Raw genomic sequence first — 19,623 nt, 5'->3', positions numbered from 1 at the left:
ATACAATAAACACCTTCTACAATCTTCAGCCACTGATCTTTTGTTGGAGGGTCAGCCTGCAACCAACTACGAGTTATCGCTTTCCTGCTGCTTGCCAGAAGTATCTTCAGCAAATATTTATCTTTAAGAGAAACAGTTTCTGGCATCTTTCCTAAATATAGTGTGATGAATGAGCAATCCTTTTCCTGTTCTTGATGATTCAGAAAAGCTAGAAAAAAAAACGTTTTAATTTGTCTGATCCAAATCACAATTTAGAGAGTAAAAAACAACTCTCTAAATTATTTACAACCTACACCGTAAAAAAAAAAACTGTGAAATTTACGGTAAAATACTGGCAGCTGTGGTTGCCAGAATTTCACCGTAAAAAAACGTTAACAATGTAATATGACATTACGGTACGCTTTTCAGGCAACCATAAATGTAATAGTTGAGAACTGTTTACTGTTTGTACCGTTTACGGTAAATTACTATGAAAAACAGACATATTGTAAACCTGTTTATGTAGAAAATACAGTATGTTTTTGCATAATGTTTAACAGTTTTATACTGTAAATTTAAATGTAAACATCAGTTAAATCTGTAATTTAGACAGAATAATACCGTTCATTTTAGGGTAATTATATGCTTGTGATATTACGGTATTTTCACATTTTTTACCAAAAAATTATATTTTTACAGTAAAATTGTGTGATTTCTACATATTATTACAGTAAAAAGTATAGTTATGTACTCTTTCTTGATTTAGGGTAATATAATCTATCTACTACAGTGATAAACTATTTTGGATTTTACATTCTTTTACTGTTGCTATTTTACAGTTTTTCACTGTAATTTTTACAAACATTTCTTACAGTGTACAGTATATGCATCTGCACAGTAGAAATTGTAGCACCGGTATAAAAAATGCATTGAACATGAATTGAAGCAAATAAGAAACATATTAAAGAAAACCAACCTGAACTGTTATTATTATTAGCTAGTTAATTGTAATCCATAAAAATGCAAATATGACCAAGTCTAACCAGGAAAATGGAATACTGTAGTATGAAAGCAGCCAAGGATTGGCAGATAGAAAAGGTTTTGTTGCAAATGAAAGGTCAGCAATTCAGTGTGCTGCTCATCTAAATACCAAAGAGTGCTGTTATATATTCATGAATTGTTGAATTCATTTGAGGAGGACACCACATATCCTGAAGTAAACATACTCCAAACAATAACAATAACCAATTATTTGAATATATTTCCCAGAGGGTTGATGGACATAAAGAAATTTGTCTTTTAAATTTCCAAAGCTGCGTCTCCCGTCGTCCTCTTACGTAACCTGACGCTGCCAACAGTCTGAGGCCCCTGGGACCCCCACCACCCTCCATCACTCATCCCTATAAGCCAACCTGGGAGCCGCTTTGTCAGGCTCCGTCAAGCTGATTGTACCTTCTTCCTGTTGGCAAGCAGAACTAAACCAACCACGACCCGTGTGAGGAGGCAGAGCTGCTCGTTGATGCTCAACTGTGCCAGAGGGGCAATTTAGAAAAGAAAATAACAAAAAAAACAACATTATAATCACATGGGAGAAATGTCTCTGGCTTGTTAATTAACAGTGGAGAGCAGAGGATATCTTTGATGTTTGGTTTGGCCATAGTGCAACAGTATAATGGGCTTCCTCATTATCCATTCCCAGCTGTGTCTAATGCTCTTTCAATAGTAAAAGTACTCGTTCTAAAAAAAAATGTTTTTCACTTTTTAATCAAGAACAGTTCGCATTAAACCAGCATCCGTGTAAATATAAATGAGTAACAGTCTGCCGTTGTCTAATATTAAAATTGTCTTTATGAAAACTAAAACACATAAAACATTATCACTTAAAGCCAAATCAGAGCATGGTGGGGCCAGAACTGGTTTCAGTACTGGGCCAGAACTGCACCAGTACTGGGCCAGAACTGCACCAGTACTGGGCCAGAACTGCACCAGTACTGGGCCAGAACTGGGCCAGAACTGGGCCAGAACTGGACCAGAACTGCACCAGTACTGGGCCAGAACTGCACCAGTACTGGGCCAGAACTGGGCCAGAACTGGGCCAGAACTGGACCAGAACTGCACCAGTACTGGGCCAGAACTGGGCCAGAACTGGGCCAGTACTGGGCCAGAACTGGGCCAGAACTGGACCAGAACTGCACCAGTACTGGGCCAGAACTGGGCCAGAACTGGGCCAGTACTGGGCCAGAACTGGGCCAGAACTGGGCCAGAACTGGGCCAGAACTGGGCCAGAACTGGACCAGAACTGGACCAGAACTGGACCAGAACTGCACCAGTACTGGACCAGAACTGGGCCAGTACTGGACCAGAACTGGGCCAGAACTGGACCAGAACTGGTTTCAGAACTGCACCAGTACTGGACCAGAACTGGGCCAGAACTGGGCCAGAACTGGGCAAGAACTGGACCAGAACTGCACCAGTACTGGGCCAGAACTGCACCAGTACTGGCCCAGAACTGGGCCAGAACTGGGCCAGTACTGGGCCAGAACTGGGCCAGAACTGGGCCAGAACTGGACCACAACTGGACCAGAACTGGACCAGAACTGCACCAGAACTGGGCCAGAACTGGACCAGAACTGGACCAGAATGGGACCAGAACTGGACCACAACTGGACCAGAACTGGACCAGAACTGCACCAGAACTGGGCCAGAACTGGACCAGAACTGGGCCAGAACTGCACCAGTACTGGGCCAGAACTGGGCCAGAACTGGACCAGAACTGGGCCAGAACTGGACCAGAACTGGACCAGAACTGCACCAGAACTGCACCAGAACTGGTTTCAGAACTGGACCAGAACTGGACCAGTACTGGGCCAGAACTGGACCAGAACTGGACCAGAACTGGACCAGAACTGGACCAGAACTGGACCAGAACTGGACCAGAACTGGGCCAGAACTGGACCAGAACTGGGCCAGAACTGGGCCAGAACTGCACCAGTACTTGGCCAGAACTGGACCAGAACTGGGCCTAAGGCTGTGAAATAAAAAGTAAATTGTAAAGTTAGAATTGTATATTTGAGTTTATATTTCTGAATTAAGCACAACGGTTAAATACTTTGGGCTAACCTTTCAAAAACAGAGAAACCTTTGTTGTTTTGATTTTTTAAGAAAGAAAGAAGAAACTTTAAGTTGACCTTTAAAGGAGCATGAGCTCCTTTTAAGAAATGAGACTCATTAGCGCCACCCTTCACCACGACGGCCGTCGGGGGTACTGCAGCCAACAGTGAAGCCGGCACGGGAGAACGGGGAGAACGTGCATGCAGCGTCATGTGACGTCACATCCACAGCCCAGCGCGGGAAATTCGGGACCGAATTGCAGCACATTTTGCAGCACACAGCCTGTTCAAGGCAAAGGAGAGATACACTAGAGGGCTCATTCTTTTGGGTTTGGAACGCTTCATCTGACATTATTACTAGAAAACTTAAAATGTATACAGATTTTTTTCATAAATCCTGCCACAATCCGGCCTCAAGCTCCTTTAAACCTAAATTGAGTGTTGCTTTATGATATCTTATAAATATCTGAGTTGTAAGAAATATGATTTGATTGCTGGACAGTAATTCAGCGGCCCTTGATGTTTCCTTTTATGTAAGAGCACTCTTACTTTTGTGTCATTGGAAAGACTTTGAAAAACAAATAAAGATATTGTTGGAAAACAAATTGTAAAGTTAAGCATAATGGAACAAAAACACAAATGTATCATTTTTGCATTTTTTTCTTTCTTTGTTTAGTACGTGTATGTTATTTCTGACTATACTACAAATATTTTAATCATGATCATGAATCATGAAAAATATATAAAATGATTTGATTGTGGTTCTGATCCAAATCTGCATCAAAGAGACGTTAGTAACTAGTTCTCTTATGTGGTATATAGAGATAGTCAGAAGAGCTTTGGTGTGTTTTAGGTTCAAACTGTCGTCTTCTGCGTTTATCCGCTCAAACACACTCAGAGTCACAGCTCAGTGCAGCATGAGTCCCTTTACAATACTAGAGTGACTGTAGGTACATTCACTCAACCAAGTATGCACATGGACCATTAGCTCTTATGTCCCCATCGTGGCTCTCTCTGGCACTACTCTTCCCTATTTATTTTTTTTACGACCTCTGACAATTCATGTGGCAAATAGCTTTCGGGCCGTTTCCCTCTCGATACCTCTCGTCTTCAGTCCACACTTCCTTTTCGATGATAGTGGTCTGGTAGTGAGGACAAGACCACGTGGACCAGCCACAGGGAATGTCTGCTGTGATTATCCACCAGCTGTCACAGTCAAACATCAGGACTGATACGGAGCTAATGTTTCTTAATGTCAGTGAAACCGTGCCACCCTGTGGCCGGAAAAGCTTCTGGGGAGATCAGAGGCTTTGGTGAGCTTCAGCTGACGTCTAGAGGGCAGGACTTGAAAGAGGAAAAAAAGGGATTTTAACATGATGTAATGTGTTATTGATCCCTGGAGAAGAATCCTCTCATCGCTTTTCTCCCCCTCGCCTTTAGATGTGAAGAATAGGTCAAATACTAAAGAGCAGTGTATTGCTCATGTACAGATACCGCTTATCTGTACATGAGCAATACACGGTCCTCCGTGGGCAGAGGTGTCAAAAGTATTCACATTCATTACTCAGGTAGAAGTATAGATACTAGAGTTTAAAAATACTCCTGTAGAAGTTGAAGTATCAACTCAAGTTTTTTACTCAAGTAAAAGTATAAAAGTACTGGTTTCAAAACTACTTAAAGTATAAAAGTAAAAGTAATGTAAGGGGGGGAAAGCCATTAAGGACAAAAGCCATTGAAAATGAATGCAAATATATTAAAGAACCATATATGTGTACTATTGAGCATTAACATGTGTTTCAGAGAGCAGAAGATATGATGACTAGTTGCCTATAAGTATTGTAATGGTACAAAAAGTCAAACTTCAGAGGCGTGTTATCATTTATCCTAACCTTTATTGGAATGCACATCCAAGTTTAGTTGCAGGAATCTGAGGGAACGGATGTAAGAACAAAACTGGACAAGAACATCTGAAACAACCACAACCAAATTCACTCTATCCGGATGGAACAATTTAACTGGATAGTTTTTTTTTAAAGGCCGAAATGAAATAGAGTAACGAGGCTGTTTTTAAAATGTAAGGAGTAAAAGTAAAAAGTCGTCTGAGAAATAATTACTCCAGTGAAGTATAGATGTCAAAGGGGTGGTTCTTAGCGGTTTGGTACTACAAGAACCAAAGTCCCCCAGGAAATACTTTAGTTACGTTCTTCGAGGGTGAACAGCGCTTAGTAACCCACAAACAAAACAGGGGTGCAGCAACAAACATTTATTGCGCAAAGACTGTTATAAAATCAAGGGTGGGGAAAATGTCACTTAAAATGGGAGAACTGTTTCTTAAAATGGCCAATCCTTAAAAGGTTAAAAGGTTAAAAAATTAACAGTCACAGTCATTCCCATTCCGGGCTCACTGTCCTCTAGCGCCCCCTCTGGAAACATCGGCAGTCAAGCCCACGCCAACAGGGATCCCTGGTCCGGTCCGAGTCCGCCGGAGGCTCCCCAACCACCTGGGCCCCCGTGGGCATCAGTCCATCCTCCTCAGTCCATTCTCTGTCCATTCTCTGTCCATGCCCTGTGCATTCTCTGTTGAATATCTAGGGGGAAGGGAACCCTCCCCTGGTCCACCATTGGTCTGGGGGGGCCAGCCTGCAGTGGTTCATTGGCCACTGCAGCTGTCAGTCAGAATCCGGTCATCATCTGAACAGGTTCATCCTACATATGATAAACAGTTCATTGTAGGCCTTTCATATGTTAATAGAAGTTGGCAGACAGTTTTTCTTGTGTTTCATTTACAATTTGATTCAATAAAAGTCCTATGAAAATACGGTGACAAGGACATAAGCAGAAAACTATTCTGAGGTTTCAGGATTCAGCAGTTCATATAATTTTAGTAAATAACAGACACTCAATCCTCCAGCGTAGAGACAAGAGAGAGCATCTGTTTCATGTCAGTTCAAAGAACATCTCTCTGCAAAACATATGCTGCCATCCAGACCAGACGTTTTTTGAAGGAGTTTGTTTATTTTGGCAAAACATTGCAAGACCCACATTATGCATAAAGTACAACAGTATGCCTGTGTAGATGGAGGAGTCCTGGGGCTTAACTGGACTGCCTGCTGAGAGCACCTGCCACGCACTGAAAACATGTGGAGTATTATGAAATGTAAAATATTAGCAGACTATACAATGTGACACAGTGGTCAACATTTCTCTGCTCCCACTGGTAACATGTTACTGTTATCAAATTTGCAGCGTGCAGCGAAACCACTGCCCATAATCTGAAAACGCCACTGACTGATGAAAGAGAAGAGATGGACTCATGAAGTTACACACGTAGGTGAAACTGTAATATGAGCAAATTCAATGGTGGGACATTTCCTCCATTCATAGGTGTATATGGTGTCACGGCTCAAAAGGCAGGGAACCTAAAAGCACAACACCAAACAGAATAACAGAGTCCAAAAGGCTTTAATCAGGTCGAACGTAGGCAGGAGTCAAAAACCGGGCAGACAAATCCAAAGGGGGCAGGCAAAAATCCAAAAACCGGGAATCAGGCAAAGTAGCAAGCAGGCAGAAACAGACAGACTCAGGAACGCTGGAAAGCTAGGCATGAACACTAGACAATCTGGCAGCCGGCATGTGGAAGTGGGCCGGTATATAGAAAGAAACTTAACTTCACCTTTAACGGAGCATGAGCTCCTTTTAAGAAATGAGACTCATTAGCGCCACCCTTCGCCACGACGGCCGTCCTGGGTACTGCAGCCAACAGCGAAGCCGGCATGGGAGAACGGGGAGAATTTGACGTCAAATCCGCAGGACAGCGCAGGAAATTCGGCCCCACAATTGCAGCACATTTTGCAGCACACAGCCTGTTCAAGGCAACGGAGAGATACACTAGAGGGCTCATTCATTTTGGTTTGGAACGCTTCATCTGACATTATTACTAGAAAACTTAAAACGTATACAAATTTTTTTCATAAATCCTGCCTCCATCCTGCCTCATGCTCCTTTAATATGATTACAGCACAGGCCTAGCTTCGTTCACAGACCAGTTGTGTCTTTGAAAGTCTGCCGTTTTAATAAGATGTCATCTCTCCTGAAGGAAAGGTGGGGGAGGATCTCCTGCATGAGGTGGCTGCTCGTTACGTGGAGGGAATGAAAGACATGGACGGGAGGAAACCAGGGCCCTCTAGCATTCTGGGTGAGTTTTTATTTCCTAATTCATATCATATCTGCTCGGTGCAACAGTAGCAATGTAAATAATTGACACTTTTAGGTGTTTCCCTGCTGAAGCCTGGAGAGGAAGAGGGCTACAGAGTCCCATATAACCCTGAGGGGACGGGCTGTGGGGCAGCCATGAGGTAAAACACACATAATAACTAACCAACTCACAATTCTTACTTAAACTCCATTCACGGAGAGAAGCTCTGCTAAGTATCTTCAATAATAAATAGATAGATATACTTTATCAACCCCGTTAGGGAAATTCAGGAAATACAGATAAAAACCTCAATATTTCCTCTATAACAGGTATCCTAGGCCAGACCAGGGGTCCGTTTCACAAAGCAGGTTTAGTGAAAACTCTGAGTCTGTTAACCCTGAAATGAGGGAAACTCTGAGTTTTCCGTTTCACAAAGGGAGGTAACTCAAACCAAAGAAAGAGAGGTAACTCTAGCCTGTTTCACAAAGAGAGGTAACTTAAGCTCTCGGTCAGTTACCGTAGTAACAGACGCTCTGAAACTAACCTGGTCGGGACCAGGTTTATCTCAATGCACATTTGATTTCCTCATTCATTCAGTCAGCAAGTTCTGCCGCCTGTCATTAAAAACAGAGTCATTATATATATTAGAAGTCCATTGTCACGAACATGGCATGTCCTTTTGATGAAGACCCAATTGATGAAGGTGCAGCATTAATGCGCAGAGAATTAAATATTCGACGGGAGATGGTTATCAGACCACGTAATACATGTACATTATACATAGTCTCATTACAGGCAAAGCAATATATGTTAATCCTTTATTTGTTATAATTTTGATGATTGAATTGTGTAATAATTTCATAATATATTCAAATTTTTTGAGATTTTTTATTTAGGGTTTTCATGAACTGTGAGCCATAATCATCAAAATTATAACAAATAAATACTTGAAATATCTCACTTTGCATGTAGTGGGAAATAATATTTGTTTCACCTTAAGTTGAATTTACTACGAATGAAGTTTTGCAATATATTCATATTTTCCGACCTCCACCTGTATATTATTACATAAATAAATAGGAGCATGATATATATGTCTGTATTGGTTCAATACGGAACGCAACTTTTAATTCCCAATTACGGAACAATTCCGTATTTCAAGGGACGGGTGGCAAGCCTACATAAACCTGTCCAAGCCATCAAGGAGTTCCACAGGATTGCAGGTGAATGATGTAGAGATCTGTTAAATTAATTTGATATTATATTCTGTGCTGCGGTGTTACTCTTTTTTTCGAAAAACATGTTCAAATTCGCCGTATGCACGCATTAGAATCTCTAATTCCATTCGGGTGAAAAAGTTTGTGGATCTTCAGATGCAAACTAACGTTTCCCCAAAGGGATTTTGTAAATTGAAATGATAAATAAAGTTTAAAATAAAAAAAAGAAAAAGTATGTGGATCTTTTGTTGTCGCCGGTTGCCATGGTGAATCGTTGTATCAGGGCTCCATTGATACTGGCTTTTTATAGCTGTAGTGCATGCGCTTAACTCCAGGTGAAACTACTTAGAGTTGAGTAAATTAACTCAAATCCGCTGTTCTGGAACCGAAAACTCAGAGTTTCCGATCTCAGAGTAGATCAACTAAGAGTTCAGCATTAGACACAGAGTTTGTTGAACCTGCTTTGTGAAACGGACCCCAGGTGTTTTCATTGGTGGCTGTTGCCGTGGAGACGGGCAGGATGACCCATCCTCACCCCACCGGCTTCCTGGGGGCCGTGGCGTCAGCCCTTTTCACCGCGTATGCCGTCCAGCGCAAGCCAATCAACACTTGGGGTCTAGGCCTGCTTAATGAAGCGTGTCCTATCGCGAAGATGATTGTTAAGGGCCGAGGCTACGCCGTGGAGGAGACGGAGAGGGACTGGAATTACTTCTGTGACAAGTGGCTTTGGTACGAGTTGTTGAAATCAGGCGTTGCTGGTCTGTGATGTGCCATCAATTGTAGGTTTGCATCATCAGCAGCTTCAAATAACCTGTTGTAGCTTTGGGACCAACACATAACTCTCTTAAATGACCCTGGTGAAGATCAGCCCAGCAGCATGAGCCTCATTTGTATTCTACTTTACAGATTCTGATAGAAAGATAAGAACGATGGACTCATTGATTACTTGCCAATCTACAAGCCATCTGTACTCTGGTGGCATCCGAGTACATCCGGTTAATGTCATTCTTGATGTGGCTGATAACACGTTGCTATCTGAACTGGTTGGGGAAGAAACGAGAGCTTGAAAAGTCTCAAAAATATGTTTACTCTCAAACACAGAGGAAACATCTTTACAAATAATTAGTGCGACTGAAAAATAATGTATGTTTTTCCTTGGATGGCTAGAAAACCCCCACCTTTGTCTACAGGTACCTGGATGTGAGAGGCATCTCCAACGGAGCGGGGCCTGTGATCTGGCCTTCTGCCTTCGGTCCAGCTGAGCGAGATGAGGAGTACAAGAGCTTCAGCCTGTCGGGCTGGGCAGGGCGGAGCGGCCACGACGCTCCCATGATCGCACTGGACGCCTTGCTGGGAGCGGGATCGGACTGGGAGGAGCTGATGAGCAGAGCGGGCTTCCATGGAGGTCAGTCGTTCAATCAAGACACTGTCCTGGAGTGGAGCGCCGCTTTCACTTTATTCCCACCACAGCGTTCATTTAAACACCTTTTAAACCAGCAGTCACATGAAAAAGAAGGTACACGCTCTCAGTTGTACGATGTTATGTATCAGGACAAAAAATAAAATCACTTGGATTAAACAGTCTTCAAAATAGGTTAATTAAACCGCCAAAGAAAGAAAACAAAGCCCAAATGCAAAATCTGTGTCCACCTGATGATAATATAGTTCTGAGAACCGGGAGTAATCAATCTCTGATTGATGGTCTCCATCTCTAATTGTTGTGGAAGAATTTTAGCACCCTTTTCTTCACATTATTGCCACAGTTTGTTGACATTGCCAAATGAAATTACTTTTCTTTATATGCACAGCTCTCTCACGTCCAGCTTGTAATCAGGGTTACTGTCTTGATTTTGTCGGGGTGTGAGAACACCTCGAGACTTTCAACGCATCTGTTCTAGATAAGCTTCGGGGCCTGGCACCATTATCCTGTTGCACGACCCGGTGTCCGGCCAGCTGTCGGACAGATGGGCTCACATCCCACTTTGGTCTACTTTGTTACACAGAGGAGTTCATGCTGGACTCGGTGACTGTCAGGAAGCCAAACACCTCCATCATTGGACCCGACAGCTTGCATGAGTTTGTGCTGATTAGCAGTGTTTGGATTTCACCAAAGGGGGCGTCGTGCGTAATGACCGAACATTGTCCCTTTAGTTCTTTTGTCTGTCCAAATAACATCACCACCTACGTTTGGTGGTTTGTTCAGACGCATCTTTGCAAACCTAAGCTGTGCTGCCACAGTCGTTTTGGATCAGAGGCTTCCTCCCGGCAGCCATCCCAAACAAGCCATACTTCTGCACTTTTTAAACACACCGTCATGATTTGTAACATTTGACACACTGAGTCTGTAAAATAGCACTTTTTTTCTTTCACCCTCATTTTCTCTGGACATTGCACACTGACCCAAGTTTGAACTTGCAGCTCTGATGTTTTTCATCTTTATTATTATTTTGTGGCTCCTACTTTTCTTAACTCCTATTGAAGCAGTAGGATTGTACTTGTTTAGTTTTTTCCCCCATATTACACGTTTTATGAAATAATTCAAATGTAGGAAAAGAATAAAGAGCAGAAAAACATATCCACACGTGAGGATTATTATTTTAGTTAGTAGAACTGGTGTACTGTATTTTCTTTTTTTTTATGACTGTAAATGTCTTCCTCCTGAGCCTCGTTCCTTCTCTAGTATTAAGCTGTAACATTTCTCTAGACAGTCCACTTGATTTGAGTAGATTTTTTTTTTTTTCTTTTTAACATCCAGCTCATCTGCAGACATTTTAAGCCGCATGGAGTAAAGGTCAAAATTCTGAGGGTCCAATTATACCCAGTTGTAGAGACAGCTGCAAGCACACTATATATAAAGGCCACGAGGTCACAACAAATTGGCAGTTATGGAGATGAGAGCCCAGTGTACACTTCATAAATTGTAATTTAAACATGGTCTCGACCAGACAAGGAATTCTTTCCTTGGTTGAAGACAAACCTCTGCAAACACAGCAAAAATGTAATGCAAAATGAGAAAAAAAATGGTATGGATTTACTTAGTTTCACTATTGACAGCATAATTAGGTCAGTTTGACACAATTGGCAGTCCTGCCACAGTGGGTGAATTAAGGGCTGCAAAATGTACCTCCATTTGCTCCATTTGCCATTTCTTCACGTTCTCGCCTTCCATTAATGAAGAAGGCGACGAGGAATCGTGTTAAGTACTGGTGGTGGGTCAGTGGCTTTGGCTCTGTTTTCTAATGTGTTTCCATGTTCTGGAATGTACTTGAAACAGTTGAAAGTATTTTGTTATATTTAAGTGTTTACAGAAGGTCCTTGACTATAGGCTACCTGTCTCATTCAATGTGCATACTGCATATATTTAATTTACTGCACTTTATAGCAAATTGCACTGATTTGTTCTTGGTGAAGCACCACCTTGATAAAAATAAACTGTTTCAAAAATTGAACATGTGTTTTCACTAGTCAATCATTCACTCGTATACAAAAATCCATTTGAAACAAACAAAAAAAGGAAATCTCATTGTTCTCAAGTCTAAAATTGATATGCGATCAAATTGCGATTAATTGCGATTAGTTAATTACAAAGCCTGTAATTAATTCAATTAATTTTTTTAATCGAGTCCCAGCCCTAGATTAAAGTAAAACTAACCTCCAGGCTGTCCATCGCCATGGTAGCCAAGTAGTTGGGGTCCTGCTTGTTCCAGCAGAGTGGAAGCAGTGGGTGTTGCTGCGGGTCTTCGTTGATGATGGTGCTGTGTTCCAGGTGACGGAGGTCAAACATGCCAAATGAGCCGTCTGGTCCCACCAAGGTAAACATAGCCCTGCCCCCTCCCGCTCTGCTGAAAGAGATGTCATACACCTGCAACGCAAGCAATCGGAGGAGAACGTGAGTATGTCATTCAAATTTTACTCCATCAATATCACTTCACGAGACGCAGGGATTTAAAACATAACATTAACCTCTTTGTCATGAGCAATGACTTGTGTCTTGACATGACCAGACACTAAGTTCACCCTGACAATCAGCTGTCCCGTCTCTAGCTCCCAGTTTGTACAAGTGGTGTCTATACTACAAGAACCTACAATTAAAAGAAACAAATACGTACACATTTAAAATGGGTTTGTCAATTAAGGATGATATTAACTAAATCACTAATAGTACACAAGTTAAGATTTTACCTAGTAAGTTTGGGTTCACGTTATTCCAATCAAAGGACGTTAGTGGTTGCTCAGAAATTCTTGTTAATTCTTGTTATTGTTTTATTGTTGGGGAGAACAAGATACATGCTGGATTATAAATCATTGCACATTCTGTATTCATCACTAGTATTACCATATCTGGATTATTGTGTGTTTGGGGCAACACATATATAAGCAATTTACAACCGCTATTCAGACTGCAAAAAAAAGCAATCAGGATACTACACAATGTGGGTTATAAGGATCACACAAACACACTGTTTTTAAAGTCGCATGTGTTGAAATTCTGGGACATTGTCAAACTAAAAACTCTACAAATCATATTCAAAGCGAGAACTGATTCACTTCCAGGCAATTTACAGAACATGTTTTGTGACAGGGAGGGGGGTTATAATTTAAGAGGAAAATATAATTTCAAAAAACAATGTGTTCATTCTAAAAGGAAAAGCATGTGTATCTCAGTTGTTGGAGTGGATTTATGGAATGGGTTGGGTGATGGGTTGAAGCAATGTACAAATATAAATCAATTTAAAAAACGGAACAAAAAGGAAGTTCTGGGAAGTTATTTGGTTGAGGAGTTATGTTAAGGCAATATGGTGTTTATTACCTGGTTAGGTGCAAAGACACAACCAATGGGAAAATCTGTAGCCTATTAGGTAATTGCAGTTGTAAAACTTCCATCCCCCCTTTCCATCCCTTATGTCAGTGATTCTTAACCATAGGGCCGCGGCCCAACGTTGGGCCGCGAGCGCCCTCTAGTGGGCCGCAAAAAAAAATCAGTTTTGTAAGTGTGGGCCGCGAGGGCCGCGGGACTGCATAGCAACTCCCAACCAAATGGGAGCTGAGCTAGCTGTACGTGTAATAGTAAGAGAAATGTTGTGTATTTACAGAAAAAATCATTTATTTTGCACAGAGTACGTTTAGATCCACCAGGATCAGGGATTCTACGGCGTAGGCTCTGCGTCGATTTACGCGGAACCATATTTCAGGCTTAAGGCGGACGTAATTGAAGCCACCATGCCCGGCGGCGGCTCCGCGGGGCGGACGGCGAGACCTGGGGCTCGCATCCGAGAAGGAGACTCCCGGGGGAGCTGCCCCGCAGAGGCGGGCCGGAGAGCGGGAGGAACCGCCCGAGCGGCAGCGGGCTCCGTCGTTACTGCTGAAGGATGGTAGATGCGTGGGCTGAAGAAGTGTCTGCTGGACTGGACTGTTGTTGCAAAAGCATCGGAAAGTGACTGGGCTGCAGCGCGGAGAGCTGCGGGCTCGTGCCCGTTGCAGGTGATCAGGCTCGGATGAAACCCGACACGCTGAGTCCTGACAACTGATTAATTTAATATCTTAAATAAATAAAATCTTAAAACACCCATGTTTGAGTCCAGATACAGTTGTGAGGCAGCTTTCTCCACAATGAACATAATTAAAACTAAATATGAGCACCTTCTCATGTGTATGAGAACCTGACACCATCCAGACCAGATTTAAAGTCCTGACAGGAGAAATTAGAGCTCAGTTCTCTCACTGAACAACAGAAAGTGGGGGCATAAGATTAAGGGGAAGAAAGACAAACTGCAAAACTGTTCAATTGTTAAGATGTGTTTATATTCATTTATTATAAAAATGTGTTGAGACAATTAACAACACTTCCAAGTACTTTCAAAGATTTTTTTTAAGACCAATTCGCAAATTCATAACTATAATACCAGACAATTTGAGGATCTCCATTCTTCATTCAGTCGTACCAATAGCAGTCAGTTCTCCATCAAAGACAGAGGTGCCTCACTCTGGAACTCTCATATACTTATCGCAAAATCTTCACTGTCTATTAATAGTTTTAAACAGAGATTGAAGACCAGCCTTATTGACCAAGCGTCTAGAAGTGCTTCCACTTAATGTGGACTCACTTCTGCACGTGCACACCGAGAAATTGTCTGTTTATATCCATCTTTTTTGAACGCTGTTTTTTTTTGTTTTTTTGTTTTTTTGTTCTTGCTATTATTTCAATACAATGCATTTTTCCTGGTGAGAACTTTGAATAAGCCCATTTAGGGCTTCCTTTCTCACCTGCACATATTTTCATGTTTTTTTATGTTTATTTAAACTTTTGTACCGTTTTTTTATGTTGTGCAAATAAACAAACAAAGAAAAGGGGAAATTCAAACTGCTGGTAAAGAAATAAAATAAGATAGCATTTGAAAAATAAAATAAAATCAATTTTATTTTTAAGAGAAAAAAATATGTGTAATTCAAGTTACACATGTTAAGTGGCAAATATTTTTGAAATGTACTTTTTTTAAACAGTCAGATGCAGATGTTGATACAACTATGAGGCTACTTGAATATACACACAGACACATAATATATATATATATATATATATATATATATATATATATATATATATATATATATATATTTATATTATGATGTTCTGGACCATCGCTTGAGTAAATCTTCTCTAAATGGACCTCTTAAAGTTTTAGTTGAATACCCCTGCAATTTTAATATTTAATGGGCCCCGGGTCACTCTGTACTGAAAAAATTGGGCCCCAAGGTCAGAAAGGTTAAGAACCCCTGCCTTATGTCATTTCATCAATGAATGTGGTATTACTGCTATTTCAACATTTAGTCATCGCCAGAAAAATAACACCAGAAAAATAACACCAGAAAAATAAAACCAGAAAAATGCGACAATTTTCACCTGTTTCAGGTAAATTTTGACTTTAAATAAGTAGGAAAATCTGCCAGTGGGACAAGATTTATCTTCTTATTACAAGCAAAAAAATCTTGTTCCACTGCAGTTGCATTAATATTTACGGTATGTTTAATTTATGATATAGGTAACAAAGGGGCAGGGTTAAATAAGATTTACTTCTACCTGCTCCTTTTCGGACACTGTTTTTTTTTCTTCCCCTGTTTGTATTACGTTTTTGTTGTTGTTGCTTTTTTTTCTGTATGTTTTGAATTTGTTTTAAAATCTTATTTTTTTCCTTATGTGTTCGAAATAAACAATTCAATCAATCAATCAATCAATCAATCAATCAATCAATCAATCAATCAATCAATCAATCAATCAATCAATCAATCAATCAATCAATTGTTTTAAAGAGCATACAGACAGGGTGAACCATATTTGATTCACATGTGACGATATGGGACTGATGGTAGTAAAGATGCCTTCATAGCACTGGTGTAGTTTGAAATATTTCATATTAGTTACTGGGAGAACATGAGCACCTCAGTTCAGGTCAAACTGGACTCAGAGTTTTTCTCCCCCTCCTGGTTCTCAGATAGTCTCCACTGGTGGCCAGCAGGTCAGGGACACCCCTCTGGTGTCGGGAATCCACATGACGGGCACCCGTGGTGGGGTAGGGATGACCGAAGGTGTTTCGACACACAAACTCGGAGCTTTCCTCCTCCAGACCGACTACCTGAACCTGTAAACACACAGCTACAACTCACCTTGAGTGAGCCAGTGTAGCGTTACTAATCTGGGGCCGGATTCACCAATATGTTCTTAAGAAAGATCTTAAGAAATGTCTTAAGATCTAAAATTAAGAAGTTCATAAGAAAGTTCTTAAGTGCAATTCCTCAATATTTTCTTAAGAACTGTCATTTCTTACGAATTTCTTATTTTTCCTACTTAAGAACTTCTTAAAATATGTCATTGCATTGCACGCGCCAACAAACAACATTTATACAGGTAGTTTGCGTCTTAACCATCAGTCACTCACTAACAGTGTTGGGCAAGTTACATCCAAAATATAATACATTATATATTACTAGTTACTGTCATTTGAAAGTAATTAGTTACATTACAATATTACTATATCTGAATTGTAATGCGTTACACTACTTGTGTATTACTTTTGAGTTACTTTCAACAAAATAGCAAAAAAAGATAAATCTTGTCCCACTGGCAGATTTTTCTACTTATTTCAAGTGAAAATTTACGTGAAACAGGTGAAAATTGTCAAATAAGTTATTTTTCTGGTGTTATTTTTCTGATGATGACTCTAAATGTTGAAATAGCAGTAAAACCACATTCATTGATGAAATGACATAAGGGATGGAAAGGAGGGATGGCAGTTTTACAGGGGGGATGATTTGGACCGTTTTTATTTCAGGGGGGGATGATTTGGACCGTTTTTATTTCAGGGGGGATGATTTGGACCGTTTTTATTTCAAGGGGGATGATTTGGACCGTTTTTATTTCAGGGGGTGTGGTGGATATACACACACAGGACAATTGTTAATTCTCAGAGTTATAATTCACGGCGACCTCGCCCATGTTACAATGCCTTGTTGTTCCTTTTACAAGGGATATTCTTCCCTGTAATTATACGTGCTACTTTAAGAGTAGAGACACACCTCGGAGGTGTTCACGTCTTTACCTGCGCGAGAGTTTGCTGTTTGGTGGTTTTTGATTATTCACTGTGTTAATTGAATAAAATGGAGTGCTCTCCAAAGAGGAATTAATCTCCGTCGTTTCTCTGCCTACATCCACCGCACTCCTATATTGGTGACCCCGTTTTTCTCTCGGACGTTTCCAGGGATTACTACTGAACATGTCTGCTTCACTGAAGTTGCCCGAATTTTGGGAACAAAACGCGAGCGCATGGTTTGCACAGGCTGAGGCTCAATTCGCCATTAAGGACATTACAGCGGATGACATAAAGTTTTATCATGTCGTGGCATCACTCACCAGCGCAACTGCAGGGAGAGTGGTGAGTCTGCTAGAACGTCCTCCGACGCGGAACAAATACACCACTCTGAAGGCACATTTACTGGACACTTTTGGACTCTCTGAATCCGAGCGTGCGCGCCAGCTCCTCTCTCTCCCCGCTCTCGGCGACAGCAAGCCTTCTGAGCGGATGGATCACATGCTGGCTCTGCTGGGAGACCACCAGCCCTGTTTCATTTTCCAGGAGATATTCCTGCAGCAGCTGCCTGACCAGGTTCGTTTGGCTCTGGCTAACTCTTCTATTACTGATTTTCGCCAGTTGGCCAGGGAGGCTGATAAATTTTTCTCCGCTGGGAAAAAGTGTTTTGCGGCCACGCCCCCTTCTACCTCAGGTGCCGCCAGTGATGCAATTATGCAGCAGCCTTTCTCCATCTCTGCAACTACAGCTGTGCCCCGACGTGCAAAGCAGTCAGGTGGATTATGTTTTTACCATGCCAAGTTTGGCAACAAAGCCAGAAAGTGCCTGGCCCCCTGTACTTTCAATGCATCGGGAAACGCCCCGGCCGCCACCTTTTAGCAGCCATGGGTGTCGGCCATATCAGCGGCTTGCTGTTTATCACTGACTCTCTCTCTGGTCGTCGTTTTCTCTGTGACACGGGCGCCCACATTAGTGCACTGCCAGCATCTGCCACGGACATTAGCGCAGGGCCACACGGTACCCCCCTGGTGGCCGCCAACGGCAGCACGATTCATACCTTTGGCACACGCACTGTGACGGTGTGTTTGGCAGGTCAGCGTTTCACCTGGGATTTTGTGTCAGCTAAGGTGTCCACCCCCCTCTTGGGTGCTGATTTCTTTTTGGCCAATAAACTTTTGGTAGATGTGAGCAACCGCCGCCTCGTCCACGCTGAGACTTTCAGCTCCCTGCCCTGCGAACACAGTGACACCGCCCCTACAAGGCTGTCCAGTGCCCTCTCACCGGCTGATGTTTTCTCGCACCTCCTCGAGGAGTTCCCGGAGATCACCGCACCTACTTTCTCGTCCGCCTCCACCAAACACGGCGTGCTGCATTACATCTCCACTGATGGCCCGCCTGTGCACGCCAAGTCCCGCCGTCTGGACGCACACAAACTCGCTATAGCTAAGGCGGAGTTTGACTCCATGGAGCGGCTTGGCATCATCCGCCGGTCCAACAGCCCCTGGGCCTCTCCTCTGCACTTGGTGGCTAAGTCCAATGGTGGTTGGCGCCCGTGTGGCGACTACCGGCGCCTTAACGCAGTCACCACGCCGGACCGCTACCCTATTCCTCACATCCACGACTTCTCAGCCCACCTGGCAGGTGCGTCCATTTTTTCGAAGGTGGACCTTGTCCGGGGTTATCACCAGGTCCCCGTCCAGCCTCAGGACATTCCTAAGACGGCCGTGATCACCCCATTCGGGCTTTTTGAGTTTCTGAGGATGCCGTTTGGCCTGAAAAATGCTGCTCAGACCTTTCAGCGTTTGATGGACACTGTGTTGCGTGACTTGTCATTCGTTTTTGTCTACCTGGACGACATCCTCGTAGCCAGCAGGTCCAAGGCTGAACATTTGTCACACCTGCGTCTACTCTTCAATCGCCTTCAGCAGCACGGCTTGATCATCAACCCAGCGAAATGCCAGTTTGGACTGTCATCACTGGATTTCCTGGGCCACCACATCACCATCGCTGGGGCGATTCCACTGGCGTCGAAGGTGGAAGCAGTCCTGAAGCTCCCGCGGCCTCCCACTGTCCAGGCTCTGCAAGAGTTCTGTGGCATGGTCAATTTTTACCACCGTTTCGTGCCTCGGGCTGCCAACCTCATGCGCCCCCTGTACAGCGCTCTAAAAGGAAAAAAATCGGCAAAGCATGACATTTCTTGGTCGACGGAAATGTTGGAGGCTTTCTCTGCCACAAAGGATGCCCTTGCTGGTGCGACCATGCTGGCTCACCCCGTGCCTGGCGCTCCAGTTGCCCTGACCACGGACGCCTCGGATTATGCTGTCGGTGCGGTTCTCCAGCAGTCTGTTCATGGTGTTTGGCAACCACTTGCTTTTTTCAGCCGCCAACTGCGTTCCAGCGAGCAGAATTACAGCACTTTTGACAGAGAACTCCTCGCGCTTTATCTGGCCATCAGGCATTTCCGTTTCCTGCTGGAGGCTCGCCCGTTCACTGCCTTTGTGGACCACAAGCCTTTGATTTTTGCCATGGCCAAGGTGTCG

General features: G+C 42.7%; 2 protein-coding genes across 2 annotated transcripts; one reads left to right on the top strand and one right to left on the bottom strand.

The window, feature by feature from the left end:
- The first annotated feature begins 7,163 nt into the window (after positions 1 to 7,163).
- Positions 7,164 to 10,064, top strand: LOC133419079 (ADP-ribosylhydrolase ARH1-like). The gene is made up of 5 exons (XM_061708095.1): positions 7,164 to 7,284; positions 7,360 to 7,444; positions 7,882 to 7,888; positions 8,983 to 9,230; positions 9,692 to 10,064. The coding sequence occupies exons 1-5, from the start codon at positions 7,239 to 7,241 to the stop codon at positions 10,062 to 10,064; spliced, it is 759 nt and encodes a 252-aa protein (XP_061564079.1). The 5' UTR covers positions 7,164 to 7,238.
- Positions 10,065 to 11,426: 1,362 nt separating this feature from the next.
- Positions 11,427 to 17,817, bottom strand: LOC133419077 (DDB1- and CUL4-associated factor 7-like). The gene is made up of 6 exons (XM_061708094.1): positions 17,773 to 17,817; positions 16,003 to 16,138; positions 12,684 to 12,752; positions 12,465 to 12,583; positions 12,154 to 12,363; positions 11,427 to 11,480 (listed from the first exon to the last, which is right to left on the bottom strand). The coding sequence occupies exons 1-6, from the start codon at positions 17,815 to 17,817 to the stop codon at positions 11,427 to 11,429; spliced, it is 633 nt and encodes a 210-aa protein (XP_061564078.1).
- Between the last annotated feature and the right edge of the window lie 1,806 nt (positions 17,818 to 19,623).

Source organism: Cololabis saira, chromosome 19 (genome assembly GCF_033807715.1).
Source record: "Cololabis saira isolate AMF1-May2022 chromosome 19, fColSai1.1, whole genome shotgun sequence".
NCBI lineage: Eukaryota > Metazoa > Chordata > Actinopteri > Beloniformes > Belonidae > Cololabis > Cololabis saira.
The sequence above is the reverse complement of the archived record's forward strand: the minus strand, read 5'-3'. Positions and strand labels throughout refer to the sequence as shown.

What these genes read in the sequence shown, in the direction of transcription:
- LOC133419079 (XM_061708095.1), top strand. Translation starts at nt 7,239, where the DNA reads ATGAAAGACATGGACGGGAGGAAACCAGGGCCCTCTAGCATTCTGG. An exon ending in AGGGCCCTCTAGCATTCTGG is followed by an intron (nt 7,285 to 7,359) that starts GTGAGTTTTTAT and finishes TGACACTTTTAG; the next exon opens with GTGTTTCCCTGCTGAAGCCT. An exon ending in TTCTGTGACAAGTGGCTTTG is followed by an intron (nt 9,231 to 9,691) that starts GTACGAGTTGTT and finishes CTTTGTCTACAG; the next exon opens with GTACCTGGATGTGAGAGGCA.
- LOC133419077 (XM_061708094.1), bottom strand. Translation starts at nt 17,817, where the DNA reads ATGGAGAAAGGCTGCTGCATAATTGCATCACTGGCGGCACCTGAG. An exon ending in CATCACTGGCGGCACCTGAG is followed by an intron (nt 16,139 to 17,772) that starts GTAGAAGGGGGC and finishes GTGTGTTTACAG; the next exon opens with GTTCAGGTAGTCGGTCTGGA. An exon ending in TGGCGATGGACAGCCTGGAG is followed by an intron (nt 11,481 to 12,153) that starts GTTAGTTTTACT and finishes CTGTGTTTGCAG; the next exon opens with AGGTTTGTCTTCAACCAAGG.